Raw genomic sequence first — 26,086 nt, forward strand, 5'->3', positions numbered from 1 at the left:
TTTTGACAACTGCCTTCAAAAAGGCAGAGCTTAGTCTTATAAACCAATCTAACCCATCAAGAAAGGTTAGAGGGAAGAAAAAAATCACTACTTCAGTTAAAAAAAAAAATTTGACATCCAATTTTCAAGCTGATTTATCAGTGGAAAGCTAAAATTGATAGTTTGCCATTACTGGCTAGCAGGCTGTCTAAGAAAGCTGTTACAAAGCCTTTCATTTTGATTTAGCCACATGGATCAATACAAACCTATACTGTTTCAATTTTACAAATATTGATTTTCTGATATAACCTCTGCAGGAGAACATTCATCACCTGCCATACTAAAAAATATTGAAATTTATTTTGTAAACTTTGATTCTCAGCAAAATATAGCATCCTACTGAGTGAAGTGGAATCTATTTTTCCAGAAAAAAGCTAATCACTGCTAAAATGTGTTTTGAGTAATATCCTTTTGCCTTTCTATTTCAGAGTCTGACTAACACTGTTAATCCTTTAACTGGATTCATACCAAAAATAATAAAATTTACCTTTGTTTTCTCATCAAGTGTCTTGAGATTCCTAGCAGTTTTAATGGCCGGAACAAAATAGAACTTCAAGTTTAAATAGTCGCTATTTTGCTTCCAAATCTAGAAACACTTAATGCTTCAGGAGGATGATTAATTTTTTTAAGATACTTAAGAAAAACAAATTCTCTTAGTAGAAACAGATATTTAATGTAACAAAGATCTTTATTCTATATTTACACAATAATACTATTTTCAGAGGCTCTTCTAATCTGTATAATGTGCTAAGAGCTGTGTTATTCCTCAGCATTCAAAACATATTATTTTAATGTATTATTTGCTCATTGATAGGTATAGATTTTTATGCTAGCTCATTCAAACTGATATAAATAATTAATTTTATAAAGTATTGTTTAACATCATAAGACAATCTAATTATATAGCTTTTCTTGTTCCAAATTATTTCATCAATCACAAGTAACTATTCAATTAAGAAAAAAAAATTCAAAGTTTGAACCAATCACTTACTTTCTTTATCCCTTTTTTCCCTAATCCTGAAAAACCCTCTTATGAGCTGTTTTAGACATTTCTGAGTGCCACATTGCTGGCTCTGGTAAATACAGATACACTATCCAGCCAGGGCAGCAATACAGAGAAGAAACTGAACAGGTTTTAGGAGGAAATACCCCATGGATAAAAGTGTAAGGTAATTTTCTCAGCAGTACATGAGAAATAAATGAGAAAAACCATAATCCTATGTTGGAAGGGTACAGCCCAGGGACAAGATTTAGGCAAGAACTAATGGAAGGTTTAAATTAGTAAGTACACATTCAGAACATGTATTAAGTGAAATTCCTGAAAAGCAATATTTTCATAACGTAAAGAATATAATAAATTCTAAACTTTGTTTGTAAATTTACTGTCATGAAAACAGGGTAGAATTTCTTTGTAGACTTAAGACTCAATAGTGTGTACATTCATGTAATACAAGATATTATCTTTAGCATTTTGATATTAAACTCATCTTCCCACATGTACCTGAAATCAAATAATACCAGACATCAAAATACCTGAATTAGGAAAAAGAAAAAAAATTAGTATCACAAAACTTCTGTAAGACACAGAGATGGGAGAGAAAGCCAAACAAAAGAATCAGAATCATTGATTCTGATGAATATATTCTTCATAAATATAGAAGTAAGAAACTTCCTAGTCAAATCACATATGCCATTTCACCCTGTTCCAAAAATCCCAGAAACATATCTTAAGAGCAATGGTAATGGCTTATGCAGCTAAAATGGATTCTGTATGAGACATCACACAAATCTTGTTAGGCTGATGTTGGTTCAGATGATGATAACCTAATCATCAAAACAGCGAACAGAGTGAATCTGAGGCATAGAAAAACCTAAAGAACTACATGACTAAAGCATGTTTAAAAATAAACCAAAACAGTACTAAACATTTAAGACCATCTCTTAATAGGAAATATATGTATTAAGCTCTACTTTTAGTGCTTTTTCTTCCATCAACAGATTTCAAATCACTGTGCTCGTGCACCATGATTCATGTGTTACGGATGGGGAAAACAAGGCAGATAGATAAAGACTGATATGATTTATTCAGCATTGAAATGTCACCTCACTGGCACCACCAAGAATATATCTTCATTATTTAGGGCATAAAGTGACTGATTTCATAGCTGAAGTAAGATCCTTGGCCGCCCATACAAACTGTTCTGTGAATTCTGGAGGGGAGAATAGGTGGAATGGTTGGTATGTTGTGGTTGGAAGTACCATGCTCTGGCTTGTTATTAACACTTAGTAAACCCACTATTCCCATAAATGTGTATATTTTCAACAAATATTTAAAATAACACAAGAAATTTGAATAACTGTAATTCCAATCTCCATATGTTATTAATTTTTTTTAAATTCAGCATTTTCAAAATAAAATAATGTTTATGACAACAAAAATGTATCTTCATTCAAAATAGTATTTAATAATTTTTCTCCTAACAGGGAAGGAAAGTAAACTAAACAGTTGTTTTAATTTTGTTTTTAGCAAAAAGTAAGGCTTTCTTGGTCTCTGGGTTTGGTTGTTTTTTTGTTTTTTTTGTGTTTTTTTTTTTTTTTAAGGAGTTTATTTTTTATTTAATAAATAAAACACAGAGGTAAAATATCTTTTTGACTCTTAGGCTGTCATCATCTAATAAGAACAGCAAATAAGTAAAAAAATACAGCATTAATAGTGAATGTGGTTAAAGAACCTTTCTTTTATTAAGGCTTTTCTACATCTAACAGTATTCAGTACCATAAGAAAATGACCTTCTAAAAAGTAATGATGGTGATTATCCATATAATGGCCTTAGCATGCAAATATACAGCAGCCATGTAAAGGAACAAAAATCAGGCAGCAACTTCACAATGCTTAAGGGCTTCATGTTTTACAGCACCAGAATTAATGGAAAAGTTAATGTAGCATTGAATAACAGTGAGCTGCTCAGCTGCTCCTACTGCTGCAGAACATTTAGATCATGGAAATAACACACCATTTTTTTCACTCTTATTGCTTTCCTGACCCACAGATAAAGAATTCTCACCCACCCTCAAAATCAGATGCAAAATATTCCTGCATTTCCCAGGAATGCTTAAGAAATGTGCCCAAGCATATAATTTCTAAGACTGAAACTGCAGATAAATAAGTACACCACAAAACTAAGAATAATTAAGCAGCAGTACTGAAGAAAATCTCAAAGACTATACTCTGTAACTTAATTCATACTATGGCACAAATGCATGCATGAGCAGTCATGTAATGCAGAACACAAACAAAACAGAATTTTGCAGTACTTCTTCCTATTAATTCTTGATTTCAATGCATGAAACAATCAGATAAAATAGTCATTTTACAACCCCCTTTTTTCCATATATTAGAGAACACAAATTATGCATGCACTCAGTAAAGCATAATTTGAAAACTTTCCAGTGACCCAAACCTACAGGAAAATTTTTGGAATGTAAGAGACATCTAGGTACTCTAAATACAGACACTGAGTTGAGACGCTGAGTTGAGCTCTATGTTGAGTTGCACAGACAATTCTATTTAGGCAAAAAACTGAGGAAGAGTCCACACATCTCATGACAATAAATCCCATAAACCATGTTTCCCCTTCATCATTACGGAGTGGTTTAAAAAGAAAAAGTAAGTTGTTATGTAAATATAGAGTAAACCTTGGAATATACCGCCAATCTTTCTCTTCTTCAGACAAAGATCCCAAAGGCTCTTCTTATCTTGATTCAAATGTAAAATGTGAAGACATAGAAGAACTTAGAGTTCCTGTTAAGGCAACTAGTCCTTCCTGGAATTCCCAAAATTCTTCCAGCTCATAAAGAAACTAAAAATATAATGTTTTTCCACTGATGTTGGATTAGTAAAATTTTTATTTTATTTTATTGCTGATCGGCTTTTTTGCCATCAGGAGGGAGAACAAAGTGGTTAGTGGTGAACAGAGCTATGGAAAGTGAGAAGATTCATCCCTTTCTTTTCTGTTCTCAAAATAGTGAAATTCAGCTCAAAAGGTATTACAAATGCTTGGCTGATACTTTTGTCGCGGTTTGACACGGAAAAAAAAATTTTCCGGAAGGAAGAGGTCAATTTGGACATTGACTAATTGAAGGAAGACATGCCTCTGAGAACACAGAGGGGTTAAAAGCAGAATTCCCAGGAAAACTTGCCCTCTTGGGTTCCGGTCAGCGGTCAGTGTAGGACTCTCCCCTGCCCGGCCACGAGCTGGGTGGGGGAGGGGAGAAGCCATGTGGCCTTCGGAGGTAGGCCCAAGGGTGGAGGGACTGGAACTGGGCTGGCTCCCTGCAGATGGAAGGGTGGAAAAAATCTGGGATGTCTCCATTCCCCCCCAGAGTCTCTCTCTCTCTCCCAAGAGAGAAAAAGAGATGACGGTGGTTTTATCAGCAGTTCACCGCGGGGAAGGAGAAGAGCGGGGGGGCCGCAAGGTGCCCAGCTTCCTGTGGGAGCTGGAGCCTGGGCAGCGAGCCATCTCTGGGAGTCGGGACTTTTAACCCTTCCTGAGAAATGAAAGCTTTGTGAAATTTTTCTCCTCCTTAGTTTAAAAAGAGAAGAAGAGAGACAACATGGAACCTAAAATGCTGGAAGGAGAAATTCTAGGTGGGAGGAGATGATGGAGTGGCTTTTTAGCTGGACTTTTTCTTAGTAGCCACAGACTGAACTGATCTTCTCCTCCAAGAGAGACTGTATTTTAGGAAGATGCTGGTGAGCCAAAGAGACCATGCTTCAGCTGGGAAAAGACAGAAGTGGAGCGAACAGAGAAAAGTTAAGGAGGTTTGTAGTGGTACCCCCTGTCTTCGCAGAGGAAGAAGAGAACATCTCTGTTCTTAGATCCTCGGCCCCAGGGGAAAATGGGGGGGACTGTTGGTCCCAAAAATAAAAAAACTGAACTGTTGTTTTTTCCCCTCTTGGCAGGGCATCCTTGAAAGGAAAAACCTAAAAAGCAGTCTGTCCATCCATGCATTAGTAGTGAGAGCACTGTGCATGGAAAGGAGAGGGTCACCACTGACAAACTCTTTTCTTTCTCCAGGCGGTGCCATGTGGTGACATGGAAGCACAGGATGTAGCAGCTGTATTTCTTAGGGGGTCTGTGGCACAGGAGAGACTCCTCTCTCCCTGCAGATGGACTGAGTGTTGATTATCTGGAGGGTGGAAACCTGATTGGGGTCTCACTGTAATTTGTTGGAGTTGGGTGGTGGGACGAGGAATGCTTTGGAAAGTTTTAATTTTGAATTGTGTGTGTTTCTTTTTTCCCCCCTATTTTACAGTAGCATAGTAGTAATAGTTTAATAAAGTTTTTTTCTTGTTATTAGGCTTAGGCCTGCTTTGCTCTGTTCTCGATCGCATTTCACAGCATTCAGTTAAGAGATTACATTTTCATGGGGGGGCACTGGCATCGTGCCAGTGTCAAACCATGACAACTTTATAGTTTCACTATTGATTGCAAACATGATAATAAAAGTTGGGCAGGAAGGACTATTGTTTACAGAACTTTTCTATTGTCTGGCAGATCAAAACCCAGAGGACCTACAAAGTGACTCTTCAGTCACACCTAAAGCTATTTCTCAGTCAGACTGTACATGTTAGGAGTATGAAAACCTTCCTTTCCCTACCTTACTTCATCTGTCGTCCAAGTTCCTGCAAGTTCTGGAGCAGATACAATCATTAAGTTATATGCACATCAATTATATAATTCCCTGACCTATCTTAATGCTTCTCTAATGTTGGTGATGATATTAACTATGAATTTCTAGCAGGGTTGAAAGAGTACCAGTAGCAGGTATGTATCCTGCCTTTACAACTGCTAATGTGGATGAATATGGGGATAAACCAATAAAAATTTCAGACTATTGGAGCCAATGGGGAACCTAAGATGTCACTGGCCAGGAAACTCAAATATTTAAGAGATACCTCAAAACTTGCCTGTGAACATATTATAAATGTTATTGAAACCATGAATAACACAGAGGTCTATAAATGTTTACTTGTTACGGAATATCCATTGTGGCCTTTTAACTTTTACATCTGAGATTTTGACTACAGATTTTATGTCTTTTAGAAAGCTACTGTTTTCTAAAAGCATTACAACTTTACTGTGAGGATTCTGAAAAGTTATATTAAAAAAAAAAAAGAGTAAAAATAAACATATTTTCATAATCCTAACTGAGAACAAGTTTCTAGAAATACATTGTTTTTAATTTTAGTGTACTCAAACTGATAATTTGTGGATTAATTTTAAAGAAGGGGAATCCTCTAAATAAATATTGCATTAAGAATGCCAACCTTAGAAATTTGTCAGTGTAACCGAAATAAAGGAGCTATTCTAGTACTTTCAAAATAGGGCATTCCTAAGAAAAGGTCTCTGTTTAAAGTTTAGTGGTGTCCAGCAGAATATTTTGAAAGTCCCTGCTGAGTAGGCAATCACTTTCACAGCTTAGCAAGGGGTTATCAAATCATACAGTTATATAGGGAGTACCATAGATAAAACCCAACACTGACCTGTAGATTTAGATTGTGCAACAAAATTAAAAAATTAATGCACATGGCTTACACTGGATCACCACTCAGAAAGGAGCATGAATGAATACCCAGTGGAGGCCAGGTACATCAATTTTTTTAGCGTGTGTGTTTCAGAAGAAACATATCTGCTTCTTTCTAGGGAAGATAATGTATTCTTCAGAAAACAAGAACAACAACATAAACAGTATCATATGTCAAAAAACCCAGTCAAAAACTAAGCCAGCATACTGATAAGCTAAAGGACGATTTACTCTAAAGAAAAACATAAATTCTATGTAAAAGAAAATCATTTTCTTAAAAACAGTTTTTAATATTTCTCTAACACGACTGAATTGTTCATAAACTGCAATCTATCTTTTATACTAATTTTAATATTTTGGTTTTATTTAATTAGGCTTCAAAACTTTATAACACCTTCTTTGTTAAAATGTAACAGACCATAGAGTTTTCCTTGTGAACATTTCCAGTGAAATTGTCCATTCCACACAAATTTCCGATTGAGTTTGTAAAAAATTTTAATTCCAAGACTGTTAGAAATGAAAGGTAGTGCATACTGTGGGAATGATTAAACAGTTTGTCTATCTGGGTGCTCTGAAAGTATACTGAGATTTTTACTAACTCATCATGATGATCTCACAGGAAAGGACAATTAATAATGGAACTTTTTCTTCTTATTCAACCTTGTCTGGCATTTGGCCAAAAAAATGTGTGGTAGCTTTTTATTTTCTCTCATTCTTCTCAGTAGTTCTTAATTTAGATTAAATAATAAAGGATAATAGATTCTGTTTTGGTTTGGGAGACACATATTAAAAATTGCTTCTGGCTGCTCTTCTTTTTCGACAGGTTTTACTCACTTAATTTTCATAATTTTTAGCTCAGCAGTTCAGTATGAAACTCTACCACTGAAAATACTGTCTGAAGTTCACTAAATAAATTTCCTCTACTATTAAGCTGTCATCAACTTTGAAAACTTCACATTTTATTCAAGACTGTAGAAGAGGCTAGGGCACTATTCAGTGTAAAATATTATGTGTTTAAAAATAATGCATTGTTACCTAACAAAAATTGGAAATTTTAATGTCTAGATATTAAAGGAAGTGAACACTTTTTAATACCAAAACAACATTCTACTCACCATGAGGCAAATATATCATACTTTACTTTCCTCCATGATTCCACATACCACAAGATATATTATGCATAAAAATTATTGCACTCTTACGGCAAGGTATCCCAAAGGCTTCAGCAGTTTTTATAAATTGAGCCTAAGAGACATCAAATTTAACTTCCTCTTTATGTACATTTTTATTGCTTCCTACCATAAGTGCAAACATAGCTTCTAGTCCTAAAGAAATCTATTTCACGTGAATATTTCCGAGATTCAGACTGTGACTGTAACAAAACCAAAAGCATCCCCATTCAAGAAATATAATTTAATATCAAGAGTAAAGTTAAAGAAAAACCCCAACAATGGGAATCTGAAAAATTAGGACACTTTAATTTTAAGAAATAATTTAAATATTAGTGTTTTGGCATTGTGTATATTTTTCAAAACAATGGTTAGTGTTCTCAAATTAAACACAGAATCTATGTGGTTTATTAATCTTTTGGTGGATTTTGTAATAATCTAGACAATTGGATCATTTGCTACATTATTGGGTTTTAAAATAATTCAGCACTATTGAATGTTAAAGAAATACTTATGGTATAAGACAGTATATTACTTAAGCTGAAACAATCATTAGACTGTTTTATTCATCTTCATCTGTTTTATAGAGCTACCTGCAGGGAGCTTTATGGGTGTACGATCATGTCAAGGTCACAGGATTAAGTGAGCAGTGATGACAGTAAATAAGCCTTTTCTGTATATTTTAAAGGGTCTTACTGAGTTACTTAAAATGCCATAAACATAAATAGTCCCCTATCTCTACAACACATCCATGACAGATGACTTCAAAATATAACACTCCTGAGCAATGAAGCTTTACAACCTAACCAACAGTCCATATTATTGACAACAGTTACCAATATACTGGGGAGCCCAAATACTGTGAGAAGCTTGCAATCTGTCACCCTCAGATATATTATATCTGTAGTGTACAAGAAATAGATCTACAATATACATCAAAACTCTGTGTGGAAAGATAATACTGCTGAAAGAACCAGAGCTTACAGGTTGTGTAAAAATACAGTCATAAAGTAAATCCATAATAACAAACATACCAAATCTACATAAGCTATGTAAAACCAGATAATAAAACCAACCTTACACAGTACTTTCAATATCAACCTGAATGATGTAATTAGTCTTTAGAATTATACTTTGCATTACCATGTCTATTTTATCAACAAGGAATATAGTATAACCAAGTACAGCAATCTCCTTCAAGTCATGTAACAACTATGATTGACATCATATTTCTGAATCAAAGTAAATCTGTGTAAACTTATTTTTTCACTGTTTTAAAAAGTTAAAATTAATGAATATAAAAAAACCCCCCCAAAAAAACCAAACCAGACAATCAACCAAAAAAACCCACCATAAAACCCCAAAAGTGATCAACTGAAAGAGAGACATATGCTGGGAATATTTTTCAGAAATCAGAAATTTGAATTGTCTAAGGATAATCTTCACAGTTTAGTATCCGTGAATATACAGAACGGGATAACAAAATGCATACAGAAACACCAAACCAAAGGAAACCTCCTGTCAAACTATAGGTAAGAGGGAAGGGACAAGACTCTGGTTCTGTGCTCTGTGTCCAAGTAACCATGCTCCTCCTGTACACCGGAAGACAGGACTTCCTTCTATGTGGCACTTGGAAGCACCAGTTCCATATGCATTTGCCTATCGCTCCCCTGCAGCAATACTGCAAGATAGGACTCCAAGTGTTGTACCAGAGAGAAGTAAAAATGGGGCAAAAAAAAAAAAAAAAAAAAAAAAAAATCATCATTAGCGTTGAGTTTTTTTTTCCCTACTTGGGAAAAAGAGGAGAAAAATAAACCCAACAACACAGCAGACAAGAGAAACAGATCAGTATATTATGTATATTAGCTGATTACACATTGCCATGAGGAAAAAGGAACTCAGAAGACAAAAGCCACATATAATTATTCTAATTTTAAGCAAAGAAAATGATCTAATAATGCACATGCAAATTCAACTATAAATCTCTCAAAGACATGGAATAGGTTTTCTGAGGTGTTTGTGGAACTGCACTTCATATCCCACAAAGAAAAGGGGATGCAAAGGATGTGATTGGGATGTACCACTCTACGCCTTCCTTGGTGCCTGAAGATGACTTAATCTTCAGTTCCTTTCCAAACCTTTTTCTCATTTTCTGAAATTATTTGACAATAGTATTGTTGGACATAAATACCTTTCAAATAAAAAAAGTACAAGACATTAAGCTTTTGAGACAAAGGGAATCAAAATTGTTCCACTGGGTTTTCATTTCTGGTTAAATTCTGCCTTTCTAGTATCGACAACAGGAAATGGTGGAGAAGTCTACCAAAACACTACAGATTTTTCTCCTAGAAAAAAAAATATCTACAGCTGGGCATTCATCTTCTGTAATATATTTGAAGCATCACATGGGAAAGAACCCTGGATTGTGATGGTACTTAAAAAAGACTTAAAGATAAGATTGTACCCATTTTATGTCAGAAAATAAATAATATGTCAAAGAATTTTCGTTTCTGAGAGAATACAGTCTACTTAGAAGCATAAAATTTTCTTATTCAGAATCTTCATATCTATGGCTTTTGTTATTTTTTTATTCTTTGCTTTCTATTCTTTTATAGGAGGAAGATGGGAAATCTACTGCTATATTGTCCAGGTATTACTAGGTAGACATGTGAGGAAAAGTGAGCAAAATGGTATCTAGCAATGAGAAATTCTTCCTTCATGGCTTCTACTGAATTTCTATTTCTTTCTAAATTGGAGGCAGGAAAAGAAGTGGAAAAGGTGCTAGGAACATTGTCTAATATCAGCAACTGTTAGTCCAGTCTCCTGATAACCACTGCAGAGTTTGTTTCTGCTGCAGGAACTAGGAGGAAAACATGGAAGCAGAAGGTACTTTGCAGTCCTACCAAGAGACGGAAAATTCAAAAACAAGACTGACTGAATTTGAGATTCCTCAGGAAATCTTGAGTTGAAAAGTCAAGAAGTGAGTGAGCATTAGATGGATCCATCATGTCTACTTGTCCTATCTTTCTGTTTCTTAATTGTTTAGTTATAGTTGAAGTTTACAAGGCTGGATGGACCACAGGTCTGAACCTTTATGGCGGTTCTTGTGACTGGCTCCCTGGACGCTGAATGGCTGCATGTGCAAGCACATGCTAAATCCATGGCCAGGCTTAAGGAGGAGCAGAAGTCCCCCTCAGTCTGCTAATGGTGGCCTTCCTCCTGATATATGTATAGTCCTACAATAAATATATATATATGGCAAATTGACTTTATGAAATTTGGATCTGTATTCTGATTACTGTTCCAGTTAAAGAAAATATTGACATCTAAAGATCTGTTGTCTCCAACTCTTAAAAAAAAAAATTACAAAGCTTTCCTTTTTTCCCCAAATTTAGGCAGAAAAAAGGAAAAAAAGCAGGAAAAAAACCTCCTCTTAATATAGAAGTCATAAGGTGAAAGTGCAGAAGACTTCCTTCTTTATAATGAAATTAAATGTACTGTACTTCCTAGAGGAAAAAAAAGTCTCTCTGTAGATCTGAACGAGCCTTTCTTGAGCACCACTTGTTTCTCAACATTTAAAAACACTACCTCTTTCCAAAAAAAACATTTTCCTATGAGGTTTCTTCCAGCTGTGGGAACAAATCCATAGAACAGCGCCACAGTTCAAAACAACTGAGAAACCTTGTGCAAATACAGAAGTGAATAAATCCCACATACGCAAACTGTGCAGCTGCTTGTACAGCAATTTCTGGTAATACAATGCTCCTTTCTTGGCAGGTATCTGTATACTGTAAATATCACCCTACACCTATTATTAGAAAAGGATGCAGAATTCTGCCATCCCCCTTTTTCCATCATGCTTGTCAAAAGTCTCAGCTCCATTAGCAAGAGCTCCTTCAAATAGTCTCTGCCTTCCACCACAGCAGTAAGCTGTCAGGGAGGGAGGAAGATAGAGGGTATGCAATGGATGGAGAAACCACACAGTTGAAAGCACAGTAAGAAAGTTAAAAAGTGGATTGAAATGTAAGGTACTACAATACCTTACATTAGATCAGATTAACAAAATCCTCACTCACATTTAAATCCTGCTATAAATTAATAACTAATACTGGACTGAAAATATGTTGTTGACACATTTCCTGATCTCAAGGTCTCTCAAATATTGAAGTAAACAACAGACGATAGAAAAGCATTTTCTTAATGTTTTGCTGTGATTAAGTAATCTCAGAACTAAATATTTGGAACTTGTAACAGGATAGCTGAAGAACAAGCTAAAAAGTCTGCAGTTCAATCAGACCAATTTTGAAGAATATATTCTGCCAAAAAAAAAAAAAATTCCACCAATTACAGAAACAGAAAATTCATAGTTTTTACAAAGTATGTAGAAAAAAATGCAAAACCTTAAGAGATCTTTAAGAAAGGGTACATCAGACATGCTTCTGGATCCAGTAGACAGGATCTGGTCCTACATCTTTTCCACTGCTACAGTCCCCTTTGTAATTTATGCCTAGCAGTTAAAATGAGCCAGAAATGAATGAATAGCTATACCAGATTAATCTGATTTTCAACGGGGGTTAGAATGGGTTCTGTGCCTCTCTGAATTTCCTAAGCATAGTATAGAGATGGAGTCAGAGAATGCCAAAGGATGGCTGTAAGGGAAACAATGTTCTAAATTCCTGTGATCTAGTCTCCCTTGCTGTAAACTGGAAACATTTGGTTTAAAATCAGTGTTTTCCCAGAATCAGCTTATTTAACTGCCAACCCCCATAGGCTTGGGAAAGGGAGTTCTCTTTCTGTTCTCATCCCTCTGTCCCCCAGCAGAACCCAATCTCTTCAGAAGCACACACTACAGAGAGAGACAAAACTAGATGTCTGGCAAGAAACTTTTCATTTCCAGCCTGTCTCCCCAGACGAATTTGGTCTTCACCACAGAATGAGTTTGACAGCTCTGCCCTCCACCATGAATGATTAATTTGTTATGGGTGTCTAGTTTAACCAAAGATGGATTTGAACAGAAAAAGCCCTTGTATACTTGCTATTTTGTACAGCTGCTTTAATGTAGGTGGAACCTCCTTCATTAAATCACAGGAAGCAGGAGAACCAAGTTCCATTTTTAAATGTCATTTTCCCCATTATAGTAGTCCTCCTGTGAATACCAAAACTGATCATATGAAAATATCTATGACAAGTATTTCATATTTCGATTTTGGAGGCTAATTGGAATTCTGAACTCCTTTCATTGCTCTAAATTGCTTTAAATCTATACAAACTGTAAGGTAGAAATATTTATAGTCAGTATTCTTGAATAAAAGTTTTTGAAAAGTGGAGGTATCTGATAAAACCAAGAAGCTAAAGTAAGACAGTAACAGCTTATGGGCCAAAACACAGGCATTTATATGGTTGATAAATGTGAACTGTTTGTACAGTCAAGTTTTACAAAACTTTTTTATTTTAATATGTGTGAGGGGAGAGACACAGATGGGGAGGAAGCAAAGCACCATATGAAGCTGACAGAGAAGGCAGAAGGAAGCATATGTTGTGACACGAAAACTATAACTCTGAAAAAAGCTGAGGGTAAGGGGTAAGTGCTGGCTTAAAGAAGCTTGGAATGCTAAACTATGAAACACCCTGTTTGATTCTTCCTGATGTTGCAGATTCCCTCTGAACAAGTGAAAATGCATCAAGGAAATATTCAGCTCACCAATTTCTCATCTAAATAGGAAAAAACTGCAGAATTTTATTTTTGATACAAAGTTGAAATTAAAAAAGGGGAAAAAAAAAACCAAGTGTGTTTAGGGTAAGCTATTACAAAGATACCTAAAAGTATCAAATTGCCCAAATGCAGAAAACAGAACTAGTTTTGTTGAAGGGAGCAAACAGGATTTTTAGGTAAAGGAATTTATTTTGAAATCTATTACGCTTTGTCTGAGATATGTAGATGAAAATGAGATGTTCAGTAAATTTCTATTGGTTATAGAGGATTTGATGCTCACACTTGGCAGAAACTGAGAAAAAGAACTTTGGGTTTCACTTTAAGATATAAAGGCAAAGCATTTGTGAAGGAAGAAAGAAGTTAACACTGACAAGCAATGAAAATAAAAGCTTTTTCTCAAACTGTTATCTGCCATTTTTAGTCAGAAGGAGATGGAAGAGTAAAGAGATTCTTAGACTATTCAAACTACTGATTGATTAACATACAGACAGGAATTTATTGTACAAATTGTTGTGTTTGTAGGCATTTATTCAAATTGTGGAGTACTAGGCTATAATTAATTTCATCTTCATAAATTAATAGCTAATTAGGAAGCAAATTGAAATGCAAGTCACCTATTAATTTATGGTATTTTTAGTTAAGCTATCTATATATAACTACAATCTAATTTAGAATTCAGAGTCTCATATGGTATTTTGTTGGCTCATACCATTCAACTTCATTCTTGTTTCTTCAGACCTTTTGGGAAGATTTTATGATAATATAGTTAAAATTCATAATTTACAAATACTATAGAATGTAGAATACATCAAAACATCAGACTTCTTGTTTTTCCTCTCAGTACTAACCTTCTGTGGCTCTTAATAGTCTCTTTGTTTCACAATGACCAAAGAGTAAGCTTTGTGGCACCTACAGATTAAATAGTAAATGTTGGCTGCTGGTTTCTGCAAAGACACAAAACCTCGGGTGCCTTAGAACTATGATCTGTTGAACTGCCTATATAAGGAAAAAATTTCTCTACAGTTGGGTCATATTTGATGAAATGAACCATAATATTTTGTAATGAGAGCATCTATGTTAAAGAACTTGAAAATTGTTTGTTTATCTTGAGAAGAGATAAACAAAAACATACAGGGCAAGATAGGACAAGAGAACATGGCCTCAAGTTAGGAGAGGTTTAGATTGGCTATTGAGAAAAATTTAATCACCAAAAGGGTTGTGAAACATTGGAACAAATTACCTGGGAGGTGGTTGAGTCAACCATACCTGGGTTTGTTTAAAAGACACATGGATATGGCATTTAGCGACATCATTAACTAGTGGATTTGGCAGTGTTAGGTTAATGGTTGGATCCAGTGATCCTAGAGGTTCTTTTCTATTGAAATGATCCATGAGTCTATACATATTTGTACTTTATGCTGCACTGATAGCTGCCACTGTGCAGATAGAGAATTGAAGCTTTGAAGAATTACACTCATGTCTGCACAAATGTTTTCCTATCTTATCCATTTTGGATGCCAAAAGGCATTGCTATTACCCAATTATTGTGCAGAAGTGATGGCCTGTTTCTTACCCTGCCCCATCTGGGACAGAGAAGGATCTTCCTAAATTCACCATTTTAAAGAAGGGTGTCCAGCTCTCAAGTTGAACAGGAGACTAGAAGTGTGTCTGAAGAACTGGGAACACTTTTCCCAATGGAAATTTTAAAATCACTACAGAAGTATAGAGGTCTAGTGTGGTAATGTGGTTTTTGTGTGTTTTTAAAATACCACTGTATTCCAGTCAGGCTGTATCTCTCAAGGCACAGAGAAGCATGAGTTTATAAAGAGACTGTTAATGCTGTAACTTCTTGTCAGGAACTAAAAGCAGAGACTTGAATCCTGTTGTGTTTTGTGCCAGCCAAGACAAGAGGTGTGCATGGTTTTTGAAGCCATCTTGACCTCCATCATATAAAAAGTATTGGAGTATCTATTTAACAACAGTTTTTGCATTCTGTGGGTGAGAAGTTTTATGAGACCCCTCTTCATTGTTTTATGAGACCCCTCTCCATTTTCTGCCCTTAAAGCCTTTCAGACCTGCCCACTGAGTGATGCTGCTCCCTAACAAGGCTCAGAGGCTCTTCCACCGAGCATCTCCCTCTCCCTGCTGCCATACCAATGCTTCCCATTTGCAGCCCACTAGTCCCACAACAGAAGGCGCACTTGTGTGCTGGATCACAAATCTACCTCAGCACACACGGCCAAACCTGCAGTGCAAGGTCACTTCCCAACTGGCTCCTGCAAATGGGGAACCCCACTTGGAAACCTTGTACTGTCACCATGTCCCCCTTCTCCAGGTTAAGCCACCGCCTGTGGCTAAAACACAACCAAGTCAAATGCTGCTCCTGGCACTGCAAACACCAAAAGGGGAAAGCAGCTCTGCCAGTAGCTGAGAAGCAGACAACACTGGACAAGTTGCATTACAGGGATAAAAGAAAAATTTCTTTTGTTCAGTGCAAGAAATTTCATAGGTTTGTCACAGGTGTCAAGCTACTTTATGGCCCATCAGAAATTATCATGGACTTGAGAAGAAAAAGCTGCAGCAATGGACTGTTGCCATTTAGGAAGCCAGCAGTAATCCAGGAGACAAAAGTTATTTGATCCTAAGAAGACAGTCTCCCGGAAAAGGCAGTCACCAGGAACTTATTTAAGTTTGCAAAGTGTCTGCAGCCATTCACAAAGCTGAGCAACAACATTATTCAAAAATTGTTATTCATTATTCAAAGGAGTTATTATTAAGAGGAGTGAAAATTGCAGTTATTTTCAGCATGTTCAAGTCTCCAGACACACAGCTTCAAGCCTTAACTAGCGATAGCATGAGCATCCCTTATGGACTAAGCCTACCTTGAATTAACCATATGACAATACTCTACTTGTCATTTCTGTAATTTCCCTCAGAACGTCTCTGGTGGTAGACAACAGAATTTCTGTAAGACTGAATTTCCACAATTTCTACCATCTTAAAAAATAAATACATTTCTATCATCATCCAGGAGAGAATGATTTCTTTAGAAGAAACAGGGTTCTGTTGTAAACATGGTATAATTGCAGGAACCAACTAGATAGAATTAGAAAAAGAATGAACAGTATATGTGCTATTTATTAAACCTTATTGCTGACATGTCAAATTTATTACTTGGCAACTTTTCTAAGAGGCTTAAACTCTAACTATGTAGTCAACATAAATGCAAACATGTTTTGTCAAAAAATATTTATCTAGAAAAAAGTTTTTGTATTATCCATCCCAACTATGTTTTTCTTGAAAAGTTTTATCAGAACTAAAACGTAGCTTTCTGTTCTTCACTGTGTGATTCAGACAAGACAAATAGGAATTTAAATAGAAAATCAACCTGTAAAAGTTGGTTATCTGGGAGGCAGGACTTCCTTAATTTCTTTTGTTTGAGTTGTTTCACTCTCAACAAATAATCAAGTATTTGTGGGTAGAATGCACAAAGAAGAGAGAGACTTGGCAGACTCTACTTTCACAGACAGGGCACTCACATGACAGACTCAGGTTCAAGACCTTGCTCTGAATGAAGGAAAGGAGCAATTTCAGCTCAAGTCTTCCACATGAAGGTCAGCACTTTAGCCACTGGCTATTTTTGTGATTCTGAGGAGCAAGGCTCTTCTCCTTGGCATGATGTAAAGAAAACATTGAATTTCACTGCTATCTTGAATAGAACGAACTTTTAAAACCAGTACTGAGCACAGCCCTGAATAAAACCTCAAATACTGAATCAGTTACATACAGAAGAAATTATACATTTTAGATATTTTTAATTAATTTTTAACAGGAATACCCACTTGATTGAGCTGCACTTTGTTCAGCTTTGCATATGCTATATTTAAGTACCTTTAAACCCCTAATAAAATAATATTTCAGTTATACAATGCCTGTGTCTCTCACACTTTGCAAGTAACGTTTAAAGACACACACACTTTCCATGTTTGCAGCTTACCTGTGAGAAACGGCTCCCCAGGCACCATGTTTATTTGTTAGTATGTTGAGTATTTTCTGTTTCAGCTGGTTGGCTGTGACATGATCTCGGTGCTTAGCTGCACTGATGAGGTGATCACACATCTTCTCCTCCTCTCTCCGGTCCGCAGCGTACTGAGCGCACTGTGACTGGGGATGAAAGAACATCCACTTCAATAAAGACAGGCTGCTTATGATCACCCTAAAATTATTATTTATTTAACTCTCTGATTATGAAAATAATTCATTGAAGTGTTTCTTAGAAGAACAGGACATGCCATTTTTCCTAGTTTCATCCAGGACAGGGTTAATTTTTTTACAGTAGCCTGGAGGCAAGAATATCCAAACCCTAGTGTTATTTGATACCATCTCATGTCACTTGACAGGGACAGGAGTAAGGGAGACTCTCTCTGGTCTGGGAGAAAGTGTGGCAGGCTAAAAGGTCCAGTATTGTTTTACTGACTGTGTAAACAATTTCTTATACCTTTTGTTATTAATATTGTTGCTGTTACTGTTCTCTTTCTTATCTCATTGCTGTTTCCAGTAAATTGTTCCTAGCTCAACTTGTGATTTTCACCTCCTGTGCCTCCAGTTCTCAACACCACCATGGAAGGGGTGGGGAAGTGATCAGTGTCTGGTTTAGGAGAGTCTAGGTGAGAAGACTGAGTTTTTCTGTAGTACTATTTCTAAATCATGACACCATTCCATTGAAATGTACTACTACTATATAGTACCCATGAAAAAGCACTCAGCTACAACATGTAAAAATTGAAATACCAAGGGTAAAGACAACAGAACTGGAATTAAAAGCATTAAGCCACACATCTAGGTTTGGCCATATTTGTGGCCATGGAGATGCCTTAAAAGTTAGCCATTATTTTGTAAATGTTTCACATGTTCTCAGGTATAAAATACACCTCTAACATACATAGGATAATATACATGAAAAAAAATTATGTACTGTTTTTGGTTTTTAAATGATATGAACACCTACAATTAATTTTTTTTATTGCTACAGATGCTAAACTAAAAAAAATAATGACTATATTTTCCATCTCATACCACAACATGCAAAATTTTGATAACATACTACCAATTCTAAAAACCTTAATGGATAAAAAAAATCACTAATCTTTTAAACTGAAAACTCTTAATATTTCCATCATGTGTCCTTTGAGAGAAAATTACCTCGAAAAGAAATGCTGGGGGGTTCTTGACATTCACGTGGGTTTGTTTCTAAACTGCTAGAATCATATAGTGTATTTTTGGTTTGATAAATCCTTTCTCTATGTATAAGGACAATATTTTTCCATTTCTTTACTCAGAATCATGCTAAGTTCAAATTCAATTTCTCCTTGTAAAAAAATCTTTCAAAATGTCTAAAGAAAAGGAATGCAGCCAGACTAATCAAAATAAATCCACTAAAAGTATAATTTTCTAGGTATAAATTACAAAGGCTAGAATACTCTCAGAATAGGAAATTTAAAAAATACTTTTTATGACAAGTTTTTTGAACTTACAGATTTTGTGCATAATTTCATAACATTTAGCCAACACTCAATGCTGCAATAGTGCTGAATAGAAACTAATTTTCTAGTATTCAAAAGGGCAATTGAAATTAACCTCATACTTAATATTTTATTCTTAATATTTCTGCACACTACCTTTTTAGTACAGATCACATTAGCATTCAGTACGATTCTAACAGTGGTCTTTCTATTGTGTTTACAGACATCATTTCAAGTAATCTATCTAGGAAAGAACAATGGTTACATTAATTCATAAAGGGTTAATTCATTTTCCAATTTATCTTCTTGTACAGGGAGGCACCAATTAGTACAATGATCTGCCTTAGTAATGAGGTTAATATTTCACCAGCTCATTGGACAGCAAAATTAAATTTTCATTTTTCTTCCTGAACAATTACAAAGGTTAACAAAATGAAAGTTAACTGTGAAGTACCCATTCTGGGAGGAATTTTCCTGGCTGTGACTACAGCTGGAGCCACAGAATAAAATCTAGGTGATGGTTTGTGGTCTATGCAGGAAACACAGTAACCTTGTGCAGCTTGGAACAAATAATTTCACCCATAATGATTCAATTAAAGTTTAAAGGGCAGAAATAAAATAAAATAGTCATGCACTTCTCTAGATGAGAACCCTGATTAACATGTACTAAACTCCAGAAGGTATACCTACAGAGCTTATTAAAACAAAATGACAGATATACAATCATGTAACAGAAAACTACCAGAAATCTCTTTGTCCCTACTGCTTTCAAGAAGGATGAATAATAAAATATTCAGTTATATTCCCAACATTATTAAAGACAATATATAAAACATTCTTTCAGACTTTAACGATCACCTTATTTAAGTACTTGTGAATTTCACATTAAAACAGTCTACAATTTACAATTTTCTTTTATGATTTGCAGATTTAAACTTACTCACTTAAAATGTGTACTTCAGTCTTTTCCTACAACAAATGTAATGAGAATTTTCATATATGAAAAATGTGTTGGTTTCTTTACCAGACAATAAGACAGTCTTGAGGCTATTCCTTTAGGGAATTTAGTTAATATTCTAAATCCTATTTGCTAACAGAAGCTGGAAGTTAATTGAATATTCTCATTCTGTCTGGAGTTCTGACAGATCTTATACCTCAATGTATTCTTCAAAGAGCAGATAACTCAATCTTCCATTGTCATCTTAGGTTACTGTATGATGCTCTGATAGATATCAAATGTTATTTATTGTTGAGGCAATATGAAACTTCACTCTGACATACACTTAATTGTAAATGCAATTTTATCTATGTTCAAAATATCCAGTATAAGCTGGGTAATAAAATTGTTGCAATTCCATATGACAAGTGTCTGCTGTCTGCTCTGACAAAATGAAGTAAAGGTTCTGTGTATTCAAAATGACAACAGATATCTCTGAGTCTCACAGTTCTCAGCTAGGTCAAGGAGCACAAAAACTAGTACATCAAAGTGCACATTTTAGAGAGCTGTTTCAAGGAGATAAAAACCTCATCAAAACTAAGATTCCTGCATCCTATTTCTAGCCACCAGGTGCTTCTTGACATTTTCTGACAGATTAATAAATTGATATAGCTATTTATTATCATCAATACTAAGTCTGTCAATCTCAATCCTAATGCTAGGTCATTTGAGCAGTAAAAGATGTGAAAATATAGGACTGCACATATATACTTACATCTATACAAATGTATGCAAACATAAGGCAGGTTCAGAAATTATAAAAGTGATGAAACGGACAAAACACCATAAAAATGCAAAACCATATTTCATAAAGTTGTGTCAAAAATGAAGTATTAAATTTATGCCATTACTTTTGCATGGCTTTTTTTTTTTTTTTAATAGGAACAAAAATAATCCTGTATAAACAATTGGAAACCTATTAAACTGAAGACATTTTTAAAACAGGGGATTTAAAATTTGGATCACCTTCAAGCAACATAATTTAAATTTTATACTGTACCACTCATTGATGAAAAAGCAACTGAATGTTGACTCCTTTTCAGAATAAGATTTATAGACATTTAGGAGTTATGGGAGTCAGCTGCTCTGTTACATTTTCCAATACTCAGCCTGTTGATAATTATTCCTAACTACCAAAAAAGATATGCAGTATCATATTTCACTATATAAAAAGCAAGTATTCTAAAGTGCTCCAAAATTCAAAATATTTGAAGAAAATTACCTTAAAATATTAAATCTATTCAACGAAACATTTCTATTTTTTTATGACATACCTTAAATCTATAAGTCATATGCTTTGCTTTTTTACTGAACTCATACATACTGTTGTAAATAATCAACAAAAATAATTAATCAGGTGATTTGCATTAAATCAGAAAAGTCCTTTGTGCACCAAAGAGTCTACCAGATAAGATGAGACATTCTGATGAAGGCATTTCTTCAAGTTGTAAATGTTTTTATGAATTTCAGTGACAAAATGAGAAATTAAACCTATTCCTTGTGCTTGACATTTACCAAAGCTTTTAAAAACCAGTTTTTAAATCCTTTCAATGTAAATTTCTTCCTTGAAAGAAAAAAATAAAGTCTTTATTGCAGGGAGTTACAGTCTAGGTGACAACTGAGTGAAAACAGAGAACCAGAAATGCACCAGCTCTCAGGCTTACCTCAAACTCAGCGTGCTTGTGGACATCTTCAGCTCTTTGTCGGTTTAAAATAAATTCTGCTTCATTTGCAACACGCACTATATGGTCTTTCATTGCATGACACAATAATCTGAAATAAAAAAATCAGAATCAGCCTTTTTATTTGATGTATTTTGAATAAACTATTTCAGCAGATTTACTTACAATGGAAAAATCAATGAAACTTCTGTAATTAAATTTTGCAATTAGTTGAAATAAAAAAGTAATTTAATCTAAATTTTTCTGCATTGTGAAAGCACAAAAAATCACATTAAATGGAAAAAAAAAGTTTCCATTTATTATTGAAGGCAAAAGTTCTTTATAGAAGAATATATTTTGAGTATATTTTTAACAGCAGTCTCAATATGAATACTGCACTGTCATTTAAAAAAATCTAGAAAATTGATTAAACTCTTATTTGTACCATTAAAAACATTAAATAGAGGTATTCTAGTCAGTCTTAAAATCTAATTACTTTATTAAAATTTACTATTTACTAATTAAAATTTAATTCAATTTTAAAATTGAAAAGTAATATCAATATCTCTTATATAGTTTTTCAATCACTACTGTGAAAAGTAAGCATTTTTTCATGTTTTCAAGTTATAAGAAACAGACAATCTTACTCAAAAAGGAGGAAAAAATAGATTAAAAGTGGCTTGAGTCTGAGGATGGCAGGCAGCCACATTAAGACTTTTCCAAAGACCACAAAATACAATGAGGTGCATAACAAAATTGCATAAACACCATGTTAACAATGCTCATGTGTTTTTGGGCAGCAAGAATGGAACCAACTGCTTTCTTGTCCCTACGGCCCATATCTTGGATTGGCCATTATATTAAAAATTACTCTGCTCTTCTTATCAGCAGGGAGTAAATCTCTCTCAGGATGCAATGATCTGACAGGTCTGTTCAGCATCAGGAAGAACCGTCTATTTTTCTGTGAAAGTGGAACATAGTCTGGGATTTTCCTTCTTACAGCATCTGGGAAAGAATTTCAGAATTTCTTATATTAAGGCTGTGAAATTTCTAGCAAATTCAACCCTAAGTTGTGTTTGGTGTTAGAAGCACGACAAGTAAAATTCATTATTATTAGATATCAAAGTCATCATTACCAGACCTGTAAGACAGAAAGACCTGAACTCTTTTCCTGCCTCCTTTGTTCTACTGTCTGTGAAGAAAGGAAATCACTAACCCTGAGCTAATATTTAATATGTGTATATGGCAGGGGAAACCATAAATGTTGGGGCCTTTTAGACATGAAGACAAAAAAAAAAAGGATCAAGATTTTACAGTGGATATTCATGTTTTTAATAACACTTTTAATTATATATAACCCTTAGCTATTTTAAAGCAAAAAAATGTTTACCACTTATAAGCTGAAAGACCAAAGTTGCCTGCACTGCAGTATTCAAAATTTAGCCTTATTTTTTAATCCACCCTGCTGGAGGATATCTTTCAGAATTTTATTACTGTTAAGTGTTCATATTTTTATGGTTAAGATGTAAGTGTAGGACTGTCCTCAGATATGGATTAGAATGAACATTAGTGGATGTCAGGAGGATGGGGACAGTTCCTTGTGCCCAACAACAAGACAAAGGGCAGTGACCACAAAGTGGAACACAGGAAGTGATCCAGAGAGGTTGCGGAGTCTCCTGTTCTGGAGAAATTCAAAAGCTGTCTGGACACAATGCTGTGCAGCCTGGGATATCTCAGTATTATTTCAACTCTGTCTTGCCAGTTACTTCATGCACCCTCACATATCTATCACTGATTGCAACTTAAAGAAAAAGATGAAAAACTGTTTGTATGATCATTAGCAAATTAGGATTGTCACAAAAGAGAGGCCACATCCTCTTAGATGTGTATCATCAATTAAATAATATGGTATCAATGTGTGGTAATAAGAGACATACTGTGATTCTCTTACCTTAGGTGCTTATATGCACCTAAGAGAACTTCAAAGACTAGGTAAACTATGTTTTTCCATGTAGAAGACCATTAATAATCATGCTAGTCCCAAAATCACAGAATGTCAAGTGATTTTGACTTTCAAAATGACTTTGAAAAAAGGAAGGGTGAAAATCCAGGACATCATTTAAAAATCTTGTATTTTTAAAGAAAGAGGCCCTGACCTGGATGTTTTGATTTGCAAGTGCAAGAATACAGGGCTGAAAACAGAAGCATAATAAATTAAAGCAGTTAAATTTGTCATCATTGAGAGGTAGCAACTACAAGGTTGCAGAAGCAATGTCTTACAAAGGTTTTTACAAAGGTACATGCTTCTGTGCTTGCTCTGCTTGTCAAAGGAAACTTAATTTTTGAACTTTAAAAACTCTGTTAAAAAATAATTTCTGGTATTGGTTTTTAGTTTTAACTGAAAGCTACTATGTATTCTCAAAATACATTCATACTAAGTAAAAGATGCTAAAACTTTTTACTGGATTAAAGCGTACTGAGGTTTATACCTGATGAACAAGCATGATAATCCTTCGAATACTAACCAATTTATCTATAGCTGAATAACTCAATCACATGCATGGCATAAGTTTACTAGGAAAAAAAGAATCCTCCAAAAGAACTTTTTGGCTTGAGAAAATACGCCTACAACTTATTTTTGGTTCTCAAAGGAAATAAAACAAAATTACTCAGAAAGAATACCAAATCAGGAGAAATCTTACTCTCAGTATTATCAAAGACTTCCAGTACATTAAAAAAAAATTAAGAACTCCTTCCTACACTAAGAGTAAGAGAAAAGAACAAGGGTCTCTAGGTCAGCAAATTCACTCCTTCATTGCAACAGGCAACTACATAATTTAAAATCTTTCATAAACTGCCTTTAGCTTATGAAAGGCATTTTTATTAAATCTACTTCTTGAAATGTGTTTTCATTATATGAAAATGTGATTGAGTTGCTTGCCTTCCACACAGTTTTGGAAGGTTCTCTGTAGCTTAGAACCCTTTTCCTCTCCAATCCAAATGTATTCTTCAGCAGCCTTTGCTGTCTTATTTCACACAAATCTTGCCCTTAGGTTTACACAATCCTTCTTTCTTATGATCTTCTGGTAGTCTATGTGTTCCTATTCCTAAGTAAACCAGATGTCTGATTTTTCTTGGATGGCAAAACAGTAGGTAAGAGGAGTTTTACCAATATCATAATTAGATTTTACCTTTTCTGCAAGTGCATATCCAAAACTGTCAGCAGTATTCTAGAAAAATTGTAGTTGCTATTTACATAGTAACATTGATGCTGCATTACTTCAATGGAAATACCCTTTCTGATGCAATTCTAGGATTTTTTCCCCTATTCTTGGATTTTGCGCAAGAAAATTTCAGTGACAGATTGGTCAGATATTTCCAAAAGATGCATATATTTTCAAGAAGATGATCACTATATACTGTTACATTATAAAATATTTATATAGTACATTACACTGTATAACACTTATATTAATGCAGGTTGAAACCCACCCAGCATATCCTGATTGATATTTCTATTATCTGCCCAACCAGGTTTCTCATCCACAGTTTTTTACAGAGAATACTATTTTTGGGGAAAAGTCTATTATCTGTATCTTCCCCTGACCATCATCCTGTACTTGAGTGACCAATCCCACTGAGAAGCACCTTGAGGCACAAGAATTCATGTATAATTGCTATAAAAAGGGGTGACCTAAAATTTGAGACCTTTCCAATTTTTATTGTCCTTTAGAAAAAAAACCTTTAGTGAGATCTCCTTATCACGGTGACTGAGTAATACCCACAGTTCTCAATTCACGTTTTTAAATCCTCATCCTGTCTTAGCAAACACCACCCTCAACAGACTTAGTAGCTACCTTAAAGTTGACACAGTAAGGAATCAGGCCTTCTGGTAATATTTATAAATTTCTACATATGTAGTACTTCCAAAGGGCTAAGGAGTTTTATGAGAAGTTTCACCACATCCTTGCTGTACTTTTTATTCTCATTTCCAGCAATTAATGATTTACCAAAAAAAGCCCTGAGTAAAAAAATAAAAAATTGACCTTGAAAAATGTTTGGCTTTACCCTGTGTGACCATTTCTTCAGTTGCACCATTGAAACTCCTACCAGTATTGAAGACAACTGTGCTTGCCAGATTAGCTGATCTCAACCAAGGACCAATGACCAGCAAAAAATTGTATCTCATCTTTGTGTGGCAATCCTTAATGCATAAGGTGGAGATTAAACATGACCTACCTTAACATCTCTCTTCACTCAGACAAGCTTGATTTATACTAACGCCCACAAATTTATAAACCACAGTTAAAATTCCTTTACTAGGAAAGGGGTTTGACTTGGTTTTAGACTGAATCAAAAGAATTTCAGTACGGAATTCATCAACAAAGCAGTCTGAA

The 26,086-nt window shown here is 34.8% G+C and overlaps 1 protein-coding gene across 15 annotated transcripts in view; it reads right to left on the reverse strand.

Annotated features, from left to right (window-relative positions):
- NBEA (neurobeachin) overlaps positions 1 to 26,086 on the reverse strand; it is a 457,966-nt gene that overhangs the window by 204,818 nt on the left and 227,062 nt on the right. For all 15 annotated transcript variants that reach the window (XM_041719826.2, XM_041719812.2, XM_041719807.2 and 12 more), the window contains 2 exons: positions 21,693 to 21,801; positions 17,507 to 17,673 (listed from right to left, as the gene is read on the reverse strand). In XM_041719826.2, the coding sequence (XP_041575760.2) occupies positions 17,507 to 17,673; positions 21,693 to 21,801 (276 nt within the window). The remainder of the gene's footprint in view (positions 1 to 17,506; positions 17,674 to 21,692; positions 21,802 to 26,086) is intronic.

This window comes from Taeniopygia guttata, chromosome 1 (assembly GCF_048771995.1).
Source record: "Taeniopygia guttata chromosome 1, bTaeGut7.mat, whole genome shotgun sequence".
NCBI classification, from domain to species: domain Eukaryota; kingdom Metazoa; phylum Chordata; class Aves; order Passeriformes; family Estrildidae; genus Taeniopygia; species Taeniopygia guttata.